The sequence below is a fragment of the Eptesicus fuscus genome, chromosome 5 (genome assembly GCF_027574615.1).
Source record: "Eptesicus fuscus isolate TK198812 chromosome 5, DD_ASM_mEF_20220401, whole genome shotgun sequence".
NCBI lineage: Eukaryota > Metazoa > Chordata > Mammalia > Chiroptera > Vespertilionidae > Eptesicus > Eptesicus fuscus.
The window spans coordinates 8,165,407-8,184,166 of NC_072477.1; the positions used below are offsets into that span (position 1 = coordinate 8,165,407).

An 18,760-nucleotide genomic window follows, 5' to 3' on the forward strand; every position below is an offset into this window, starting at 1 on the left:
TTCTGCAACAGAGACCAGTTGCGTGCCTGCTGCGGCCCAGCCTGTGCTGAACCCTGGTGGGCAGAGCCACCTGCCTCACAGGAGGCTTGAGCTTATGTCCTTAATGGTTCATGGAAATTTAGATGAGGTGTTAGTGAAGCATTTTCATTCCCTTGAAATAATATGGGAAATATCAAAAACATTGTTAAATCTTCTTAGGCCTGCTTTCCCATCTCTGCTTTAATCCCTGTGAGTGCGCCCTACTCACCAAGAGATGCCAATCCATGCACACTTTGTTCAATAACTACTTAATTAGCAGGGAATAATAAGGGGTTCGCATCAACATTTAAAATAGAAATATTGATTGTCTAGAGAAATCAAAATTTTAGGAATAAGAAATAGCTATAAAATATATGTTAAAGAGAACTAGGTATGGCAAGCCAAGTATCCATCAACAGATGAACAGATAAACAAAATGTGATATATACATACAATGGTGCCGGAGGCCAATTCCAGCATGTCATAATTACAAGAGTTTCATCAAAAGGTTGATGAAACTTGGGGACTCAGAAGGGCTGAGGCACAAATGTAATCACCTGTTGGAATGGCTGAAAGGCACTTCCCCCAAACCTGAATAGGATGATTGTTTGCTGCCAGACAGCTCAGGGCATCTTTGTCTACATGTTATTGCCTCCTACTGGCCAAACACCTGAACAGCTGTAGGCTATTCCCCAATGTGAAAATGCTTCTGTACCCTACCCTTTGAAGTGTATTATCTCCACCATGTCTTGGGACAAATTGTGTTAATAAAAAGCAAGGGTCCGGAGACAAGGAAAACTTTAGCTCCTTTAGCTGAAGCTCCTCTGACCCCCCCAATGCCTTTCAAAATTATCTTTCATCTTTGGACTCTTACTTAATCTACATACAGCCTTTCTCCAGATTGCTAAACCCTTTGTAATGCTGGAACAAGAATCCCAGCATTAATGGCGCCCAACATGGGGCTTTCTGAATCCTTGCAGCACCAACATTAATGGAGCCCAAAATATGGACAATTTGGAGAAAGAAGGATTCGCCTGAGCGGAAACAACACTAGCGATGGTGGTAAGATTAACTGTGCGTAAAGCCCATGTCAGCTTCGGAAACCTGCGGATCCCCAAGTGCTTGGGAGATACTTTGTGGTTAAGTAAGATTATAATGGGGGAAAATTTGGTTAGAAGGCAAATTTATAAAGAAATTGGAATATCAAAAGGTACCTTTTAAAATCAGGCTGAAAAAAGAGTGCCATGGTCATCGTTAATGTGGTTTCTTGTTCAAATCATAAAATACCTAATTTGTTTTCAGAATCTAAAATCTGTAATAAGAAATAAAACCCCACTGCCGAATCCACCTCTGGTGCGAAGAGATTCAAAGTTGGCTGGAGAAGGCAGAGCTATCAGCTCTCCCGCAAAAAGACTACTTAAAGCTTTGTTTAAAAATTATAGAAGAACTCGATGGGAAATGCAAAATTTGGCTAAGGTCACCTTGGGTGCTAGTAATTACTTTGGAAAGCAAAATAGGAAAAAATTTAAAATCTGTCTTTATCTATTGAGCATGCCTTTAAACACATCCAAGTCTGTTACTGACTCTTTCCCCCAAAGCAAGCAGGAGGTGGGGGAAAGGAGACATGCGGATATCCAATATGGACACCCACTCTCCCAGTATGCTAATTTAAAGTCTCCTTCTCACCATAAAAAATTTAGAAATGCATCTGGGATTTCTGTACTCATAAAGAGAGAAGCTAGCTCAAAACAAATGCGTGCAACTGTCCGATTTTTGGACATTTAGATAGGGTTTTAAGCTTGACTCTCTGCGTTGGCACAGAATAAAACTCCAAGACTGGTTTTTTCCTCAGAAAAATGGTTATCATCCCTTTCATTCGGGCCCCCCAGCTTTCTTCCGTGAATGACCACATTAACCTTCTGATAGAGCCCTGCCCCCAATGTCCAAATCCTCCAGTCTCTCTCCTCCACTGACAGGAGGAATTTCTCAAATTCATCAAATTGTATCATCACCTGATTAAAATTCTTTGGCACGTCCCCACTGTCACCAAAACAAAATCCAAACTTCTTAGTTAGGCAAACAAAGCCCTTAATAAATCTGAGTAAAAACTGAGTCTTTCCTAGACTCAACTTTCACGACTCTGCCACCCTCCTCACTGCTCTAACACAGAACTACTTGCAGTTTCCTGAGTGTATCATTCCCTACTCTCCTCTACACCATTTAAACAGAGAGTTTTCTGGGTCTCAAAAGTCCTGCTCTCCTACCGCTTTCGTTTCATTAATTCCACTCCTCCTTCAATAAAGCTCAGGAACCATCTCCTCCAGGGAGACCTTGTGGATCCCTATTACACCGTTCAGGTAGATTTGTTGTTCCTTCTTCGCACTCCCATAGCCACCTTGTTCATACCTCTCTCAGAATGCTCATCACTCTGTCTTCCGGTTTTTCATTTATTTAACCATCTTCCTGATTAGACTCTAAGCTTCTGATTTTAATTTGTTTTCCCATCATCTACTACTGTGACTGCTTTATAGTAAGTACCCAATGACAATGTTAAAAAACCATACTACAGGGATGTTATTTTGCGACAGGTAGGACTAACAAGTTCAGTGGGCTTAAAGGTATTTAAAAACTAAAGAAACATTTTACTGGATGTATACTATACCTCAAAAAATACTTTTAAGTCACTTTATACCTAGACAAACATTAGGGGAAAGGAAGAAACAGAGAAGATGGCAAATAATCCTAGCTATGACGGTATGAGGCTATTTTGATGATGTGTGTGACTTAGATGGAAAATAAGCTAAACAGGAAATAACTAATGCATGGAGTAGCTAAATTAAAATTGTATTGGCTGTTGATGAAGTCAGTAAGTTTTACACACTGCAGTTACCTAGGAATTCTTAGTGTCCATAGCCAATCTACTTACTCAATATTTGATATGTATATTTTGTAGTATTCACTGTTATCTAAATTTTGTAATATGGCCAATACCGGTTTGGCTCAGTGGATAGAGCGTCAGCCTGCAGACTGAAAGGTCCCAAGTTCGATTCCGGTCAAGGGCATGTACTGTGGTTGCGGGCACATCCCCAGTAGGGGATGTGCAAGAGGCAGCTGATCGATGTTTCTCTCTCATCGATGTTTCTAGCTTTCTATCCCTCTCCCTTCCTCTCTGTAAAAAATCAATAAAATATATATATATAAAAAAAAGAAAATAAATTTTGTAATATGACTTTCTGATCAAAGTTATTTCAAGAACACCAGTAATGCTTTGTATCTGTGAAAACTGTGTGAATGTGTGTGCTACAAACCCTAACTTAACCCAAGAGTTCCATATCGTGTAGCACCATCTCGTATTCCAGGAGCCTGATTTGGTGGAAGGAAAACTTTTTTTAACACAGTCTGACATGTAACCCAGCATGGAGCATAGCTAACCCTGGAGAAAGACCCCCATTACACCACTACTGCATCCTTATTACACTTAGACAGAGGCCACCTCACTTCTTCAACCACTTACCACCAGCCGGCTTTCTTCTTTAGGAGCCAGTCTCCCCAGGAGTTCACAAGCAAGCTGATAGCAGAGAATGCTAGCCTGACACAAGTTACACTCAATTGCTTTTTCGTCCTTCTGGCAGGTGTGGGAGCCCCCCCAGGGGGCTTGGAAGACATTGTTTATAATGGAAATTATGTCTTTTGATATGCTGTGCTCTAAACCCATCGTGATCCCATCATCTTGTAACTCCATCTGAAAGACATCAACAACAAAAAAAGGCAAAAAAAAAAAAAAAAGAAGAAGAAGAAGGAGTTTGGTCCTTTTGTCCACTATTGCATTGACATACTAATGGGGGAAACTTTTCCTTAACTGACAATATTAAATTATTTAAAGATGGTAAGACTTATAGACAATGAATATATACTGATTTCCATGGATTTTTCTTAAAAGACTATATACATAAGACAAAGTAATGAGAATTGTTTTTTAAATCATGTAGGACATTTAATGGGAGTTGTTTCTTAAAATGTATCACTCTCTGAGGTTTTACACATTTAAAAAATGCTGCTCCTTACCTAGTGTCCAGATTTTGGTTTCTAAATACCATTATCCACTAAAAAAAAAACACAGGGATCCTTGGAGAAATGGCTGGTTTCAGGGGTGGGGCGAAGAAAATATAAAATGAGCCTGGAATGTCTTGTCATGCCAGAAATTAAGGAAGTGTTCAAAGAATGATGGACCATGTATAAAGAACACAGGAGCCGGCTTGAAGGGACTCCCACTAGCCAAATATGGGATAAGACAAGCATCAAAATAAAAGTTAACCCACTGAAACAAATTCTAACCCACTGAATAAAATGAGAATCCATGAGTACATGAGGATATCTATATATATAAAAGCCTAAGCGACCTTTATGACTGGGCACTATGATGCGCACTGACCACCAGGGGGCAGACACTCAACGCAGGAGGTGCTACCTGGTGGTCAGTGCACTTCCATAGCCAACCTCCTGGCCGGTTCCAATCGGCCCCAATCACTGGCCAGGCCGAGGGACCTCACCCGTGCACGAATTCATGCACTGGGCCTCTAGTAAATATGTAAACAGGAGAGAAGAGAAAACTGTTCCTTCCGTGGAATTCCAATTAATAAATTTTTTTAAATGATGGAATCAGAAAATTATTATTTGATAACCCTCATAGTAATAACTGATTCAGCCATGAATCATCCATGGATGCTAAACTAGCAGGTAAAAGTCTGATGAGAAACAGGAAATCTCATAGACTTAAAGTATCTCTCTATAAGATACTTATTAATTACAAGGGAAAATGATGACTTTATAGTAGGGAAATAGGCAAAATTTACCTTAACCAAGTTATCGCCACCAATAAGGGGACATTATCATGTCATGTGCTTTCTGACCTGATGCAGTAAAATGAACACAATATCACATCTGTGGTATTAGTGCCAAAAAATGCTCAACCCAAATCAATTCATAAGGAAACATGAGATTCAAATTGATGGGCATTCTACAAAATAACTGGACTTTTTTAAAATGTTGAGAACATAAAAGATAAACAAATACTGAAGAAGTATTCTGGATTAAGACTAATGAGGCAGGAGAAATAACTGCAATAAGTGATGCTGGATTGTGTTCTCAATCAAAAATAATTTTTTTGTCATAAAGATGATTGTTATATCAATTTTAAAATAAATTATTCCTGTAAGTTACATAATAGTATAATAAATTAATTTCCTGAATTGATAACTGTACTTGGTTATGGAAAAAAAATGTCCTTATTTTTTTAGAGAATACATTCTGAAATTTTAAAGATAAAGGAACATCATGCTTGCAGCTTACTCTCAAATGGTTCATTAAATTTTCATACCAACATATACAGAATAAGAGAAAAAGAAAGAATAAAATGTGCTAAATGTTAACATCTGAAAAACTTAGGGGAGAAGTATTTGGGAATTCTTTGTATTATTCTTGCAACTTTTCTGCAAGTCTAAAATTATTTCAAAATTAAAAGTCAAGAAGAAATGTTCCTCTGACAAACCTCTTAAACTTCTCTTTTAAAATTACCTTCAAAAATCAATTTATAAAATATATTAAACTCAGCCCATCACTATAGAGTTGTACCTTGCTCTTCCCAACAATTGCATTACCCAATATGTTCACCAAATGTGTTCAAAAGAATCAATTCTAATGAAGCTAGGATGTTTCTAAAATTCATATCCATTCTCATATGTCAATATCATTGTAGCTATTTATACAAAAATAAATATTTATGCATATTTATTTTTTTCAGGCTCTTTAGGAAATTCCCAAAGGAGTTTGAAAAATGTCTTGAGTAATGCTGCATCATTTCAGTAAGTGTGAAGATGTCCAACACACACACAAACATCATTATACAAATGCTCTCCTCATCCTTCACCTCTGAACTAAAGGAAGCTCATGCTTCAGCTACCTGCTTCAGGAGAAGATCAAACATGAGGATGAAACAATTTAGATTCATTTCATCATCTTCACAATCAAAGTCAATAGTCCTTCCTCCTGGGTGTCCAAAATTCTTGAAAGGGCTACGAAAAGGACTACGCATAGGACTCCGAAATGGACTCTGAAAAGGACTATGAAATGGACTCAGCATGTTGTGCTGAACTCGTCGACCAGGATCAGAGGCAACACTCACCTAGAAGAAAGAACATCAACATACATAAGTGAACTTGCAGAGGCTCAAATGGCTGTATAAAATATCGGAAGGTATTTCCAGCTGTTACACTGATTTCCTTTCTTAGCCAATAGCATTAGTACCTCCAAATACTATAAATCTTCTCAAAATATAAAAATAAGAAATAAAATTATCCAAACTTTCTGTCAGGTGAATAAAACATCAGCATTCTAAAGAATGAAGGCAGCTGTCTTTGTCATTTTATTTTTCACCCCATCAAACATTTCTAATTAAACTAAATTGTCTGCATCTACCTAAAACCATAACCTATAAAAAAAAATGAGAACTTAACAAAAGTAAAAAATTGCAAGATCAGTTTTAGAAATATAAGCACAGAATGTCAGATTGACAAGACTGTTTAAAGACAAATCGCCTCTAGATATTACAATTATTAAACTATCCTGGGAAAACAATATAAGTCAAACCTGTTTACTTGTTATTCTGCATGTGCCAACCCAAGCCCCCATGTGCCAACACAATCCACCCAGGCTCTCATTGCCCTGCTCTTCCCTGCACCTAAGCCCAAGAATGCCAAGGACTGAGTCGTTCCTGGCTCTCTTGCTGGCTGGCTGCCAGTTGTGTTAAGTCAATGGGAGGTGCCAGCAGAAGACCTGAAGCTTAAGGAGAAGTAGGTAGGACTATTTCTCCCACCCTTTGCCTGCTCTGATGCTACATCTCTGGCAGTCTCCCCATCATCCTATAGCTCCTCTAGCCACCCCTTATCATTTCAGCTCCCAATGGGCTTCAGGAACTATTTTCCCTTGTTCTTTCAGCCCTAGAGGAATAATGGTTTCCTACTGAACTGTGGATTCACCAATAGCTCACCAACCCTTATTGCTCCCTTAACCTTTCCCCTAACTCTATAGGCAGAGTTTCCATGAAAGTCCCTTCATCTGAACCATCTGGGATGAATTCTGTAGCAGGGCCCTAACTGACACGCCTGTACATCACTTTCAAATCATATTTTCTCTCAAAGATTTCTCTAATGACAAGCAAGCTCCTTGAACACCATATTTTAAAAAGGAACATGAGTGCCCCATGAAGAATCATAATACCTGGATATTGATAGGGTTATCTCTGGCAGTGGTCGGCAAACTCATTAGTCAGCAGAGCGGCAAACCGCGCCTCACGAGCCGCATGTGGCTCGCGAGCTGCAGTTTGCCGACCACTGATCTATGCCAAATCACTTCAGTTCACTTAACCTCAGGTTAAGTAGCTGTAAAATGAAAATAATGAGCTCTTCCCCAACTACTTCATTCTTCTGTGATGTCATTAATTGTTTTTTTTAATTACTTTATTGATTAAGGTATCACATATTTGTCATCAACCCCCTCCCCCCGTTCCCTTCCCAATCCCCCCCACACGCAAGCCCCCCTCCCCCTGTTGTCCGTGATCATTGGTTAGGCTCATATGCAAGCACATTAATTGTTAATAAAGTGCTAATGAAGTAATATAATATTAAAGGTTACAGAAGAAAAAAGCAAACTATAAATGGCAGCTGGTTCCTATGAGGCAGATCTTCTAAAAAGCACTGAATACACTGTGATCCCATGACTGTTATATTTTTTAATTCCCAGATATCAGGTGGAATGACGGGGGGCCTGTGGTATACAGTGGGGAAAATGTAATGGAGAGGCTTGACAAAGAGAAAAATTAGAATAGTCCCTTGCCCACCATCAGATGTGAGTCAACCTCTCCAAAACTGATCATGGTCTGGGAATGTCATTACATCAACCAAAATTCTATCAGGTCATCCACAGAAAAAGTATCAAAAACTTCCAACAAACCCTGGCCGGATAGCTCAGTTGGTTGGAGCATTGTCCCATACCCCAAAAGGTTGTGGGTTCAATTCCCAGTCAGGGCACATACCTAGGTTGTGGGTTCAATCCCCAGTTGGGGCATGTACAGGAGACAACCAATTGATGTTTCTCTCTCATCTCTCCCCCCGCCACCTCTGGAATCAATAAAAATCATATCCTCAGGTGAGCATAAAAAAAATTTCCAACGGTTTTCATACACTTTGGACCAGACTGACTTCTCTCATCCACAAAGGTACAAAGGCGTCAATAAAATGGGTTTAAAGGGGTTAATAAAATGGACTTAGTTGGTTCATAGTGACAGTATCACTCATGGTTACCACCAGTTGATGATATCTTCCCAAAACACAATAAAAAAAAGAAAACATCCAAACTCTTCATCCCTGAAGTAAAGCAGCTATCTGCTCAGTAGCTGGTAAAGAATTCTTGTTTGCCAGGAGACAAAAAAAAAAAAGTACCCATAAAGTGGTGTGGGTTTTTTGTTTTGTTTTGTTTTGGTTTTGCTTTCATCAAAGATAAGAGATAGCTAATAGGTATGTATAGGAGAAAAACTCAAAGGAAAATGAAAACTCAATAACAACTTATTACTAGTAATTATAGACTTAACCAAACATATATTAGATTAATGCTTTCTATTGCTTATGTGCTTAAAAGGTTCCAGAGAGAGATGGAATAAAAAGCATTTTCAGAGAAGTTTACATGATGCTACTTTTAGACCCAGTATAATTCGCAAAATCTTAATAAGACAAAAACAGTTGTGGCATAATTACCCTTCGAGCTGCAATGTTCCCTGCCAATTCATTGACTCTTGATTTTCTTTGATTTGCCAGTTCTTTGACAGAATTAACTCCATCAGAAAACATACTTATTAATAGTTGAAGTGGGACCGTGATGTCTAACTCCGATAATACCTGAGGAAAAAAGGCATATATATCCCTCCAAAATATAAACTTTAAAATTCAAACAAAACTGCACTTAATATTTTTATCAATGAACTATTGAACATAAGGACACTTAGCCTTCCACATATTCTGTCCACATATTCTATATGACATATTCCACAGTCATCCTCAATGTATTGTATTAAGAAAATCAACGGTACCACTGAACCCCACTCCCCACATCCAATAAATCATCATGTTCTTTCTATTAACACTTTGAAGTACCTCTTTATGTGGTCCCTTTTTCCATGCCACTGCTAGTGCCTTAGCTCATCACCTTTGTCCTAGACTAGTAATAATCTGTGAGCATATCCCCACCCCCATCTGAATGTCCCATCTGCTCTTGTTCTCTGGAGCAAGCTCAGGCATCCTGCCAAAATCAAGTTACCTTATCTGTAATGAATTTTCTGAAAAGAGATGCCTCCTTCCTTTGGACAGAATTAATCCATTCTCTGCTCTGCTTTCTCAGAACTTTCTATATACCTTTATTAGAGCAAGTATCACTTTGCATTACATTTGATTATATGATATTATCTCTCTCACTGTGAGCTCTTTGAAGAAAGGAAATAGGAGGAAAGGACCATTGCTTCTCCAATTATATCCCAGCACCTATTATAGCGACTGGCACAGAGGAGCTCTATAAATGTTTCCTCATCCTATATAATAAAGAGGTGATATGCAAATTGACCATCACTCCAACACACAAGATTGCCACCGCCATGTGGTCAAAGATGGCTACCCCCATGTGGACACAAGATGGCCAGCAGGGGAGGGCAGTTTGGGGGGACCAGGCCTGCAGGGGAGGGCAGTTGGAAGGGACAAGACCTACAGGGGAGGGCAGTTGGGGGGGACCAGGCCTGCAGGGGAGGGCAGGGACCAGGCCTGCAGGGGAGGGCAGTTGGGGGCAACCAGGCCAGCAGGGGAGGGCAGTTGGGGGTGACCAGGCCAGCAGGGTAGGGCAGTTAGGGGCAATCGGGTTGGCAAGGGAGCAGTTAGGCATCGATCAGGCTGGCAGGGGAGTGTTTAGGGGGTGATCAGGCTGGCAGGCAGAAGCAATTAGGGGCAATCAGGCAGGCAAGCAGGCAGGCGAGCAGTTGGGAGCCAGCAGTCCTGGATTGTGAGAGGGATGTCCAACTGCCCGTTTAGACCCTATCCCACCAGGATCGGGCCTAAACAGGCAGTAGGATATCACTCGAGGGGTCCCAGATTGGAAAGGGTGCAGGCTGGGCTGAGGGACACACACCCATCCCAGTGCATGAATTTCGTGCACTGGGCCTTTAGTTTAATTAATAAATGAGTCAACTCCAATCACTATATTGTTCTATTTCCCAAATGCTTAGACCAGTGGCTTATATCCTCCTTCAACTGTAGCACTGCCTTCAAACCAAAGCTATGGCAAAGCTCAATCCATAAAACATGTAAACTGTAATAGTTTTAGCCATGGTGGGGACAGAGGTTTATAGCCCTGTCCCTAGACTGCACAGCTCAAAGGATGTACAACTGAGTAACAACATCTAGCCATCTTTAGAAGAATTAGCTTTCCTAAAATGAGAAGTTATCTTATTGAGATCTACCTTGGGATAAAAAGTTAAAGTTCTAGGTCCCAAAGGTGACTTCTTTTTTTTTTAATGATCTCCTTTACTCCTTGTCATTTGTGAAACATACTGTTCCTTGGTTTAGAGTCCAGAAAGGCATCTTCACAACTTGAAAAACTTTAGGGATCACATCCTTCCATGAAACAGAAATGTGTCTACACCCAAAGCTAACCTCTACAGTGATTCTGTCCTCCTTTTTAAAAATTGCCCAAACTTCATATCAGATATTCAACTCAATTTAGTAAACTTTTAAGAATATCCACTAAATTCAAAACATGTGCCAGATGTTGAGAAGAAAAGATGAAAGGAGTTATAAATTCAAAAATGAAAAAAATGTAGTCCCGGCCCTCAAGGCATTTATAACCAAGAGAAGAGACAAAAATTAACTGTAATATTAGACAGAAATAGTATTCACATAAAGAACCTGTGTGAATACTGGGGGAAGGAATAATGAATTCTGGTGGGAAGATGGGGGGCAGTGAAGCAGCAGAAAACATCATAGATGAGATCATTTTTGAGTTGGATTTTAAAAGAGAAGCTGGAGTTCACAAATGGAGACAGGACAGAAAGTCCATTCCAAGATGAATGAACAGCATGAACTACCCCTTATATCAGTAGCTCTCAACCTTTCCAAGTAAAAGACCTATTTAATATCAAAAGTTTATCAGAATCCCACAACACAGCTAGTAAAATTTTAATATCTATTGATGGAAAGATACATAAGGACCAAAAGCTACTATGAATTTAGTAACAGTACTACATAAATTTGTGTTTTATTAATAAATCACAACTATAGCTACATATATTTAAAATACAATTACCTATGCAAATGAATTATTCGTCTACAGGTAATCCTCAGCAAACATACAGATTATGGACTCTGCAGTAACTCCCAGCCGTTCTACCAGAGGATCTAAAGTTCATAGGCTAAGAACTAGTGCCCAAAATGATAAAAAATATCATTCACTTACATGCAGCCACAGTAAAGCTTGTTCCTGCACAGAAGAAGGGTATCCTGTGAACCGACAACTAATAAAGCCAAACATCTCTTCCATTGAAAAAGGTAGAGGACAGAGCTCAATGTCAAACATTTTGCTGGAAAGCAGAGCAACAAAAGTAAATGACCAATGGGCACATAGTAGGACCTACCAGTGTGTTTCTAATATTTATTTGGGAAGCCAAACACTTCAGATTAGTCTGTGTTCTGAACTGTTATTAGCATGTTTCATTTTACAGGAATAGCTTATGCCATTGGAATAGATAAATAATTCATACGGTTGTTAATAGCATAAGTGTTCATATTCACATTAGACTTAATGAAAGTCATTGCATTTCTAAAGAATGAGAGTTGTTCCCCAGCATCCAAAAACATTTTCCTATTGCACTTTTCCCACTTTATCCAAACCATAATTATGTGTGAAAATAAGCAAATAATATGGTATATCTATTATTCCACAAGAACAAAATCTTTTCTAAACAATTCCAAATCATCTTAGCATGATTTATAGCAACTCTTCCATTTGGGTCTTCAAGTTTCTCTATAGGATTTTGTTAAAAAGTAAGTGAGATTATATAAAAGGCTTATTAGCACAGTGCCTGGCTAATAAATGTTAGATATCATTATAATTACAGCAACTTCATTAAACTACTTACCCACCTTAATACTTCCCTGAATTCTTTTAACTGGTTATCTGGGACTTCTGTTCTGATGGCTTCCAGCCATTCTGGCATAATACACTCCCACACAGACTGATTGATCACATTGTAGGGGATCAGGCAGAGAATTCGGTTGAGACCCTCCTTCAGCTGAGTCACTGTGCTGCAAGACTTATCCCAGTATCCACCAACCTGATGGCATTCAACAGCCACAGAAGAAAAGAACAGAATGCACTTTGTTACAATTATATGCAAGGATTCCATTATATCTGAATCCTGGGCCAAGTGTTCTCAGAGTGAGATCTGTAAGAATCTACCATCATGATCCATTAGTTACCAAAAAAAGAAGAAGAAAACCATAGTTACAAATAGATCCAAATATTAATCACAACTGAATGTGAATTATCCCACTGAAAATTCCAAAAAGGTCTTCCTACCAGGAATACTATTAGAGCATTCTATTTCTAAAGCTTGACAAACCCATTACAAATATGTGCAGTTGTACCTGTACTTGAGAGAAAAACAGATTTCTACTACTGTAAACTTTGGTCCTTTTGGGTTTTGATCCATCAAAAAGCCCAAAAGAACTTTCCTTATCTTCCCATTCAAGTACTAAAAACCTTGTATCTGTGGGTATTGAGAAAGTTATTCATATCTGAGTACTCCTGCATATAAGTGTAAATAAACTTTATCTCTTCTCCTGTTAATGTCTGTTGCCAGTTAATACTCAGGCCTCCAACCATGGGGCCCAAGTTAGAGAAGTTTTCCTTCCAATATAATCATTTCTTCGTATCTTCCAGAGTTAGATCACACCAGCCCTATGCTCTTCAGAAAGAAATAATAATAGAAAGCATATCAACACAATCAAAGAATGCCAGGGAAACCCAACCAGCATGGCTCAGTGGTTGAGCGTTGACCTATGAATCAGGAGATCACGGTTCGATGCCTGGTCATGGCATATGCCCAGGTTTCAGGATCAATCCCCATTGTGGGGCGTGCAGGAGGCAACTGATTAATGATTCTCTCTCATCATTGATGTTTCTATCTCTCTCGCCCTCTCCCTTCCACTCTGAAATCAATAAAAAAATTATTTTTTTAAAAAGAATGCCAAGAAATGGGGAATTTCTATTATGCAAAAATCCAGTTTTATATGTGAGTCAGTAGGTGGCACCAAAGAAGAAGTACATTTTGATAAATGCTCAATTCCTGAAAATCTAACTAAAAGCTATGCTTTAAGATGGTCTGTGTTCTGTTTTATTCTTAAATGTCTTATTTAAAATGAAAATTGCCTCAAGATATCCTTGAAAGAAAACACACACACACACACACACACACACACACACACACAAACTTAAAAAACACCTTGAAAAAAATTTTATATATTGCTGCCAAAAACTGACTCTGAAAAAAAACTGATTCTGGATTAGACACTAATTATAATGTAGTCAAGAAATATGGGGTCTTCTCAACCATACACCTGACGCCTGGGATCCACTGAGGCAGAGCAAAAGAATAAACACAGGGAAATTTGACCTATAAGTCAGAGGAGAAAAACAAAAAAGATTTGGGAGAGCAAGGACTTCTACTATTCATCTCCAGAGACATATGTGAAGCCACAGAAACTGCCCATAGTCAAACATTAGCCTTTCCACAGACTGTAGCCCAGAAAAGGACTGAGCTCTAGCAACCTCACAGAGAGGCTTTTAGTTTCTTGATAAAAATATTCAGCAATGTCAGGAAAGAATACTCTCTTAAATTCTTTTTTCAATGTATTTTTATTGATTTCAGAAAGGAAGGGAGAGGGCGAGAGAGATAGAAACATCAATGATGAGAGAGAATCATTGATTGGCTGCTTCCTGCATGCCCCACACTGGGAATCGAACTCACAACCTGGGCATGTGCCCTAACTGTGAATCGAACTGTCACCTCCTGGTTCATAGGTCGACACAACCACTGAGCCACGCTGGCCGGGCTAAATTCTTAAAGATACCTCACACATTCATCTTCCATTCTTCCCCATCCGAAACCAACATCGAAGCAGGACATCACCTAAAATGTATCCGCTAAACTCATTTAGCCGCACCAACTAAAATATGAAGACCTTTTCCTCTTCTACAGACACTGATAACACTCTAACAGCTAAGGTGGTATTTCTCCCCAAGTCCTCCTCTCCAGCCAGGCCCAAGCTGGAGGCCTCCACTTACCCTGGCAAATTCCATTGGTTTGGGAAGAAGGCACATGACCATGACATCAAAGCGAACATCACATACTGTTTTCAACCACTTGGTGACAAACTGAGGCTTCAGTTTTTCCACCAAACTTCCAACTTCATCATCCATCATGTAGGCTGTGGAGTGAAACCACTGGAACACCATGGCCACCAGCCTGGCCAAGCTTTCCGTGGGTGTGTTCTCACTGGGTGTGCAGAGGCTCACCTGGAAATAGACAAATTAGACTCTGTTTCAGCCTCCATCCATCGTTATATAATTATTCCATCTTCATTTAAAGGCAGAAAAGATAGTTTTCTAAATGATGGAGGCTCACTTATCTTAGAAACTACAAGGAGAGGTGGTTTGCAACAATCATTTCCCCTTAAGCTTGCACCTTCCAATAAGACTTTTCTCCTATAAGAAATATATTACACAATCTGCACTAGATAGATGCTTGTAGAACGTTAAGTCTACAATGTAAAATTTCATAAATATCTTCAGTAAAAAAAAATAATTACATACATTTCAGGTCTAACATGATCAGATTTAGCTGAGAATTTCTATCAGTAATAATTCTGAAATGTTAGAGCCCCACCCCCTAATTCACCACTTTCTAAATAGACATTTTAAAACAACTAATCATCCATTCATTCGTTTATTCTGAAATAATCTTTTATTGAGCAGTAGATTTGAATTCAGGAACATAAAAAATAAATAAAACCTTATCCTTGCCTTCAAAAAGCTCACAATAGTAGTCATCGGGTCATTAGACAATAAGTTCTAAGAACAAGACATGTGAAATCAACAACTGAATCCCAATGTGATTTTTTAAAAAAAGACTTTTTCAAGTAACCATGTGAAAGCACAAGAGATGTATCACTATGGAGACGTAATTCACGTCTCTAATGGGCAGAAACAAAAGTCTGCTTCTCTGCAGAACTGGCAAATCCAGCTTGCTTGAAACTTTGGATTGTATGTTTGATCTTTATGGAATGAATGTTGCGGCTGAATCAGTCAATGCAATCAAATTCCTTGTATTAGTTTGGCTACAGACTTACAATAACTAAAAACAACAACAAAAACTCCACAGAGGCTGAACTTTCAAGAAAAATGTCTTGTACACAGAAAATAGGATGTGAATGATCTGTAAATCATATTGAGTCTAATATTTCACAATATACCCTAGCTATTTTCCCATTTGTTTCCTGTCAAAAAGTGCATGTTAAACTGTCTAGAGCCAAGCACAGTAGATTTCAACACCTGGCTACTCATTAGAATCAACTAGAAAGCCTTTTAAAAGTTCTCAAGAATCTAAAGTGAAATCTGGGCATTGCCATTTTTTAAAAGATATATTTTTATTGATTTCAGAGATAGAAAGGGAGAGGGAGAGAGAGAGATAGAAACATCAATGATGAGAGTCATCGATCGGCTGCCTCCTGCATACCTCCTACTAGGACCAAGCCCTCAACCTGGGCATGTGCCCTGACCGGGAATGGAACTGTGACCTCCTGTTGGGTTGACACTCAACCTCTGAGCCACACCAGCCAGGCGGCATAGCCATTTTTTAAAAGCCTCCCCCATAAATCTGATGTGCAGCCTAGGGTGAGTGCCACTTTCCAAGGTATAGTGTCCATTGCCAAGGTTAATTTTTCACCATTTACTATTTAACTTCTTTCAAAAGAAAGGCGAAATTCCTCATCAGCGTAATGTTAGAATGAGAAATAAGAAAGTAGAGAATAGTCAACTTCTTTTCTTACTAAGAACCATATTCCAAATTGACTGAGTAGCCGCTGGTCGTGTTTATCGTCATCCTTGTTATCAAAGTCAGTGTTCTCCAGGGAATGGTGGGAAGAGGAAAGTCCCAGTTGCCGTCTGCGATTCAGCTCATGTTCCCGCTGCTCAGCGTGGAACTCAGCTTCTTTTAATAAGCTGCCAAAGAGGAGAGATTCTGTTTTTAATTTATTTTAGAGAGAGAGGTAGGGAGAGGGAGAAAGAGAGAAACATCAATGTGAGGGAGCAATGTCAATCTATTGCCTCCCATACGCAACCTGGGTATGTGACCTGTCTGGGAATTGGATCTGTGACCTTTTGGTGTACTAGAACACTCTCCAACCAACTGAGCCACATCAGCCAGGGCCAAGAGGAGAGATTTAAGTTAGACTATCGAAAAACACATTCCAGATCATGACCTATTCAGAGCAATCACTCCATAAACACTTAGGCGTCTTTTAAATTGGTAGGAGTTACTCCAAGAAGCCTAATTTCATTTCCTTACTGTTTTGTACTCCATCCCCATTTTATAAATGAGCAAAGTGAAGCACGAAGAGGCTACTTCCTCCAATCAATTAGAATCAAGCAGAACTGATGCCTTCCGGCTTCCAGTTCACCACCCATCCCACCAGGAGTCAATGCTTCCCCTGTATGGAACGTGAAGCTGTGTGGACATCAAATGTATGATGCAAGGAGAGACCGAGGAACTTGTACCCAATGGAAAAATATCCAATATCTAGTATTCAAAAACCTGAAAATGAGCAACGAAGACTCCCTTTTCAATTTGCTAAACAAGTGACAGTTTTTAAAAATAATACCCAATATTGGAAAGGGTATACCAAAAACTAGCAATATTATACAGTACTGTTGGCATTATAAATTCATATACACCTTTTAAAAGTCAGTTTGGTAATGTAATAAAGCCATTAAAATATTCATTTTCTTTGCTCTCGTCAACCACATCTAGTCATCTACCCTAAGAAAATAAAAAATATAGAAACAGTACTATACACAAGAATATTTATCACTTATTATAATAGTAAAAAATTCAAAACATTCTAAATATTTAATGGTGGAAAAAAGTATCCACTAGAAATTATAAATATGGAAACTACATAACAACATTGAAAAGAGCTAATAGCATAATGTTATATCAAAAACAATTATGGATACACTGTGATTCCAGTTAGAGAAATAAAACATGCATTTGACTAAAACTAGAAAAACATGTGCAGTATGGTTACTTTTTTTCTACTTCCAGAAACCTGCGATGTTTATTGACAAACATTTATCTCATTTCTGCTGTGTCAGCCACTGGGATGAAACAGAAGACTGAGCGCCTACCCTTACATCTTGCATCCTCATATTACTGCTTTACTTTTTAAAAATCTTGCCTTAGTGAACATTATACAGAAAGAGAACAAGTCTAGATGCTACCATTTCTAAAACTCCTTTCTTTGTCCTGCAGAGAAGAAGAAAAAGCCTGCAGGATCGGCCCCTGTCATACTCCACAGCCTCTGTTGACCCCATTACTGAATTACCCAGAGTTCTCCCCACTTCACAGCTGTCAGTCAAGCCCACCCCTTACGCTGGCTGGTGCCCCAACTTTATGCCCCCTAAGACTCAATGCTATACTATCACTGTGCTCACCATTCTGGATCAGAGTTACGTGCTCCTGTTTTCATAGTCCCTACATGGGTAACCTGAGGGCACAGACGACACTGTATTCCCTTCTGCCTCTCAAGTGCTTTACACATGTCTGGCATAGAACTGGCATTTGACAAAAATATTTGTTGAATGAATGAATTAAAACATCATCATGGCAACATTGTGCTGGGCTGAGGGCACTTGAGTTTGAATTGAATTTACACATCTCAATGCGAGAAGGGTGGCTCCAAGCCAAGGCGGTGCTTTCAGAATAAGTGACTAATCAACTGCCTGTTACCTAATCACGGCCTCCACGGCACAGACCAGCTCCTCGGCGCCACATTCTCGCGTGTTGATGGGAGGAGGGGAGGTCTGGTAGAGGTGGGTCTCGGAGGCAGCCCCCACTTCGTTACTGTGGTGATTCGAGTGGCATCTTTTGCAGTAGCGAACGGGCCTGTTTCCGTGACGATCGCAGCACCCTGCTGAAAAGCAGGTGACAACTGCTCTTCTGACATGGGAACTGCAGTTCTAGAGGCAAAAAAAAGTGAAATCGATTGAAATGAATCGCTGAGGTAAATGTGGCTCAGAACTGGAAGGGATGGACACTAAAGGGGCCACCGAAAGTGGAGGTGCCACTGATTCCCCAAATGCAGGTCGTCTCTGACCCGTTAGGGTTCAGTCCGAGTTGAAAATGAAGGTGAGAAGTGTTGTCTATCGGTGTGGGGGGTGGAAACCTTCTGCATATGAGTGGGACTGAGTTGAAAAGCCCTCTGTCAAGTCACCTCAATCATGGGGTCTGGAGAGCTCTCTGGATTATTTTGTGTTAGTTTTTCAAAGAATTTTCAGGAGAAATATGAAGGAAAAAAATTAAAACCATTCCAGAGAG

General features: G+C 39.4%; 1 protein-coding gene across 3 annotated transcripts in view; it reads right to left on the minus strand.

The window, feature by feature from the left end:
* The window catches only part of UNC79 (unc-79 homolog, NALCN channel complex subunit), a 165,775-nt gene that overhangs the window by 102,456 nt on the left and 44,559 nt on the right, over positions 1-18,760 (minus strand). For all 3 annotated transcript variants that reach the window (XM_028136886.2, XM_028136889.2, XM_054715450.1), the window contains exons 9-16: positions 18,173-18,402; positions 16,215-16,386; positions 14,452-14,682; positions 12,249-12,439; positions 11,563-11,686; positions 8,826-8,966; positions 5,978-6,199; positions 3,533-3,760 (exon numbers count right to left, since the gene is read on the minus strand). In XM_028136886.2, the coding sequence (XP_027992687.2) occupies positions 3,533-3,760; positions 5,978-6,199; positions 8,826-8,966; positions 11,563-11,686; positions 12,249-12,439; positions 14,452-14,682; positions 16,215-16,386; positions 18,173-18,402 (1,539 nt within the window). The remainder of the gene's footprint in view (positions 1-3,532; positions 3,761-5,977; positions 6,200-8,825; positions 8,967-11,562; positions 11,687-12,248; positions 12,440-14,451; positions 14,683-16,214; positions 16,387-18,172; positions 18,403-18,760) is intronic.